Genomic DNA, 5,364 nt, shown 5'->3' on the forward strand with positions numbered 1-5,364 from the left:
AGCGCGTTCCCGGCCGGGAAGGAGGCCCGGAAGGTCCTGCCCCCCGAGGGTGTTTGGAGTTGGACCCGGGAGAGGGTCCCGGCCGGGAGCCGACCTGCGCCGCGTGGGATGTGTGCCAGGAGCAGAGAAGGGGACGCGGTCCAGAGCCGGGGGTTGTGCGGGGCTGGCCCTGGGGGGGAACTCGTAACCCAGAGTGGATCCTGCCTCCCCGAGTGGGGATCTTCGCGAGCCGCTGTGAGCAGGCAGCCTTTTCACGAAGCCCTCGGGCTTTTGACTTCGAACTCCCGCGGAAAGATGCTTGAAGTTGAAAACAGGACTCTTGAGTCTGAGCCCCGCACGGGTCCCGGTTGCAGTGTGACCTTGGGGAGACTGGGTCTCTATGTGATCTGGGGAAGGGGGCTTGAGGTCATGGGTGGGGATGGTGTGAACGTTGTCATAAGCAGCTTAAATTCGGGCCAGTGAATCAAGTTGGGAGGAAACATCATGTTCACATGTCAACAATGGTAAGAATAACAGTGCTTTAAAGAGCCCCCTAGAAGAAGCACCTGTCCAGAGAGGTCGCGGGGAGAACTGACCTTTTTAATGGCCGAGCTGAGACACTTACATTGGGGAGAGATAATAACTGCATTTTCAGACCCCGGTGCAAATTGATGTAAATCGGAACGAAAACTAGATTTCAAGACCACTAGGTGCAGCGTAGGGAGTACAGCAGGAAATCTAGAGAGGATGAGTAAGCCCTTCCAGGGTAGGGCGAAGACTGCAGTTTAGAGGGGGGAGATGCACATGGACGGAGAACAAATGTTTTTCGAGCTCCTGGTATTCATGAGGCTTTGAGGGGCAACACAAGCTAATCAGGCTCCCAGGGACGTAGTTTCTAATGGAGATAAGACATGGATACAAATAACTGAAATGCAAGGTGGGAAGGATAGTTAAAGTGCTGAGGGAGGTCATGAGGGTAGCTCAGGGAAGAAAGGGAGGCGAGGAGCACAGCTGAGCAGGGTATGAAGGCAAGATGTGAAGAATGCTGAGAATGATGAGAAGGAAGTGACCTGGGAGCTCAGGCCTAACCTGGACACCAAGGAGGGGCCTGTGGCTGGACCTGCGAGGAGGACAGGCAGCTCTGTGGAGTGGTGATTTGGCAGGACCCTTACCTGTTTCAGCTGGCCCCACTGACCTGACCCTTCTCTGCTGTCGTTGCCGTGGCTTTTTTTTTTTCTTCTGATGGATAAGTCCTATTACCTCCTCAGCTGCTCAGTGGCTTGTTCTGTTCCTTCCTAATCAGAAACCGACCAGAGGGCAAAGTTTTGGAGACAGTTGGTGTGTTTGAGGTGCCAAAACAGAATGGAAAATATGAGACTGGGCAGGTGAGTGCTGGGCTGGGTCATCTTTCATTTTCATGGTGTGCTCTGCTTCTGAAAGGGTCAGAGTGGGCCGTAGGGCTGCATGTTACGGTTTGCTGCCCTGGTGTTTGGTACCAGAACAGAATCACAAGTGTTTAAAGGTGGGTTTCTTGTCTTTCTGGATTTGAATGCATTTCATGTATCAGTGGGTTCTCTCTCCAAGTGAGTATGGACAGAGATGGTTTGGACTGTAGTGAGGAGAGAGCCGAATTACTGAATAGTCCTCTAACATAGTGGGTGGTGGGAAACCAGTGGAGGGAGCTTTCAGAAAAGCAAACCTGCCTGGGTGGAGTGGCTCAGGTGGTTGAGCGTCGTCCTGTGCACCACGAGGTTCAATTCCCGGCCAGGGCATGTGTCTGGGTTGCAGGTTCCATCCCCGGTTGGGATGCATATGGAGGGCAACCTTTTGAGGTTTCTCACATCGACGTTTCTCTCTCCCTCTCTCCCTCTCTCCCTCTCTCCCTCCCTTTTCTCTCTCCCTCTCTCCCTCCCCCTCTCCCTCCCTTCCTCTCTCTAAGCATGTCCTCTGGTGAGGATTTAAAAAAACAAAAAAGAAAGCATACCTTTGGCATTTTGTCATAATTGAGCTCTTTGCAGTGCAATAAGCTCTGGGTGTGAGGTTCTTTTTCTGTATCAGCTTTGTGCTAGATCCACTGAGATGGATTTAGGCTTCTTGTAGGTAAGGATGACTTTTTGTTTATTGAACATTTGTTTTCTGTGCCTACAATGGAACAGGCATTGCGCATTGGCATTAAATCAGGAAACAGTGCCTTTATGGCATTGACAGTTTAGAAAGGAATTATGATATGCAAATGGTCAATGGCTGTGCATTGTGCTAAGTGGAGGCGGGGAGGGGGAAGTCAGGGAACACTTTCTAGAGGCCAACATTGTGACCTAAAGGATAAGTAGAAGTCCGCCAGGTGAAGATGGGGTAAGAATGTTCCCTAGTTGGGTAGATCACAGAGTTCAAGGAAAAGGAGTGGCCAGACCTTGTGCTGGAGTTGGCACACCTGTGTTGCTTTGTGGTTTGGGTCCCACGTGGATGGCCTTGCTGGATTACAGACTCACTGAGGCTTCTCTTTCCTCCCAGCTTTTCCTTCATAGTGTTTTTGGCTACCGTGGTGTTGTCCTATTTCCCTGGCAGGCCAGACTATATGACCGGGATGTGGCTTCTGCAGCTCCAGAAAAGTAAGTTGCCCTGCATTGTGCCTCACAGTGTTCTCAGGAGGGGGCCTGACTCATGGCAGACATAATTAGGATCCTAGGAGTGAAGAAGATAGCATCCTCCTGGCCCTTAGAAGCAGCCCCACAATATTAATACCCGTGGAGACAAAAGTGCTGAGTGCGGGGACATCTGTAATACTTTCAACAATAAAGATTTAAAAAAAGAAGAAAAAGTGCTGAGTGCCAGGGACAGTCTTAAGCCAGAGGGTCCCTTTAGACCTCCCCAGGATACTCATTCTCAGTTTGTATTATAATTACCACAGAAGGCATTGGGAGACTAGACTTCTTGATTTCTTGACGGGCAGTTAGAATCTTTCCGTTAATCTCTTATCACCATTAGAATACATTAATAAAGAAAAGGCCTGCCCGGCCAGTGTTGCTCAGTGGTTGAGCCTTGACCTATGAACCAGGAGATCCCCGGCAGGGTATACTTGATTCCCAGTAGGGGGCATGCAGGAGGCTGCAGATCAGTGATTCTCTCTCATCATTGATGTTTCTTTCCCTCTCCCTTCCTCTCTAAAATCAATAAAAATATATTTAAAAGAAAAAAAGAAAAGGCCCATCAAAAAAACAAAAAAGAAAAGGCCCAACTTCATTCCGTGATCACAGCCCTGGGATGTAAGAAGAGTGGGGTACTCTGGGCTCTAGGGACTGAAGCAGCAATTTGATTTTCTCAACATCTCCTTCTAAGAGGCAGCCAGAGAGTAGGGCAAATGATACTCCATGCCACGGTCCTCCACATTCCATTGTTTGCCCTGACTGGGGAGTGGTGGGCTGGGTTTAGCTAAAACCTTCAGATCAGGTACCAGTCAGTTTAATTAATTAATTAATTTGAGGGGATTTTTATTTTATTTATCTTTTATTTTTTACAACATAACCAAGTGGGATTTACTCCAGGGATACAAACTTGATACAATATTCACAAATCAATTAATGTGATACATCACATAAACAAAATGAAGGATAAAAATCACATGATCATGTCAATAGATGCAGAAAACAAAATCTAGCACCCAGCCCTGGCCGGTGTGGCTCAACTGGTTGAACATTGTCCCGCAGGCACCAGACAGTTTAGATGAGGAGGGGCTGGGGTAGGGACCTGGGGCAGGCACTGATTCTATTTCTCTCTGGATGCTCTTCGGCTTCTCCTACCCTGTAGAGCAGAGAATCCTGCTGGCCATGGCTCTAAGGAGGTGAAAGGCAAAACTCACACTTACTATCAGGTGCTGATTGATGCCCGAGACTGTCCACATATAGTAAGTAAGCAAGAAGGCTGGACCTGGGGTTCTTCTCCATGGGAAAGGCCTGAATCCCATAGGGCACAAAGGGAGGGAGAGGACTCAGACAGCCCAGATCAGCACTGGGTCCCAAGTCCTCAGGACTGGATAGTGGCTAAGAAAGTCTGACTCGCTTCTTGCCTTAGTCTCAGAGATCTCAGACAGAAGCTGTGACTTTCTTGGCTAACCATGATGACAGCCGGGCCCTCTATGCCATCCCAGGTGAGTAGAGCATTTGAATGGTGCCTGTCAATGAGGGGTGTAGTGTGTCTCAAGGAGAGGATTCAGATGCCTTTCTGATGTCCTTTAATCTGCTGGGAGGGATTATAGATGCTGAGAACAATGGGACCAGGGTTACCCCACCCTGGGACAAGGCCAGGAATTGTATTTCTTCTCAGCCTTGTTCCTCCCCTCACCTACATGAGTTTCACTGTCTCTTTGCCTCTGTGTGCCAGGCCTGGACTATGTCAGCCATGAAGACATCCTCCCCTATACCTCCACTGATCAGGTTCCCATCCAGCACGAGCTCTTTGAAAGATTTCTTCTCTATGACCAGACAAAAGGTAAGCTCTCTCCAAGAAGAGAAGCTGGAAAGGGAGGGCCCTTTCTTCAAAAACAGTATCATAGAAGTAATTTCAGAGCTCTGTTTCCACAACCTTATTCACCCTCCCATTAGACCTGTCAGGTGGATGGCTATCATCTCCTCGAAATATGGAAACTCAGGTGATGAGAAGGGACTCAAGAGTGCTAGTGAGGTCCAGCCGGCATGGCTCAGTGGTTGAGTGTCGACTTATGAACCAGGAGGTCATAGTTCGATTCCTGGTCAGGGCACATGCCTGGGTTGTATGCTCGATCCCCAGTGTGGGGTGTGCAGGAGGCAGCCTATCAATGATTCTCATCATTGATGTTTCTCTCTCTCCCTTTCCCTGCCTCTCTGAAATAAATAATAATAATATTAATATATACACTGAGTGGCCAGATTATTATGACCACCCGATGTTTGTAGGCAAATTAGCTATAATTTTGTGTTGAAGTTGCTAGAGGCCCAGACCATTATAAATAGGGAAGCAGGTTGTTTACCACGACAGTAGAAGTGATTTTTTTCGGGAGATATGGGTAAACAACGTGATTTAATAGCCTTTGAACATGGGATATATGTATGTGTGTGTATGTATGTGTGTGTGTGTGTACACACACACACACACACACACTGAGTGGCCAGATTATTATGACCACCTGACATTTGTAGGCAAATTATCCGTACACTGCATCGTATGGGATATGGAAGCTGAAGGCCTGTTCGAACACCTTTGCTGTCTGCAGTTACCAAGATAAAACGTCTCCAATTCGCACAGGAACACAAGGATTGGACAGTCGAGCATTGGAAAAAAGTCATGTGGTCCGATGAATCACGTTTCCAGTTGCATCATGCAGATGGCAGAGTGAGAATTTGGCGGAAACAG

General features: G+C 48.4%; 1 protein-coding gene across 1 annotated transcript in view; it reads left to right on the plus strand.

Moving 5' to 3' along the window:
- POLDIP2 (polymerase (DNA-directed), delta interacting protein 2) overlaps window positions 1–5,364 on the plus strand; it is a 12,247-nt gene that overhangs the window by 1,582 nt on the left and 5,301 nt on the right. The window contains exons 3-7 of the mRNA XM_014548213.1: window positions 1,283–1,364; window positions 2,491–2,588; window positions 3,784–3,880; window positions 4,048–4,123; window positions 4,357–4,464. Of these exons, the coding sequence (XP_014403699.1) occupies window positions 1,283–1,364; window positions 2,491–2,588; window positions 3,784–3,880; window positions 4,048–4,123; window positions 4,357–4,464 (461 nt within the window). The remainder of the gene's footprint in view (window positions 1–1,282; window positions 1,365–2,490; window positions 2,589–3,783; window positions 3,881–4,047; window positions 4,124–4,356; window positions 4,465–5,364) is intronic.

Source organism: Myotis brandtii, unplaced genomic scaffold (assembly GCF_000412655.1).
Source record: "Myotis brandtii unplaced genomic scaffold, ASM41265v1 scaffold50, whole genome shotgun sequence".
NCBI classification, from domain to species: domain Eukaryota; kingdom Metazoa; phylum Chordata; class Mammalia; order Chiroptera; family Vespertilionidae; genus Myotis; species Myotis brandtii.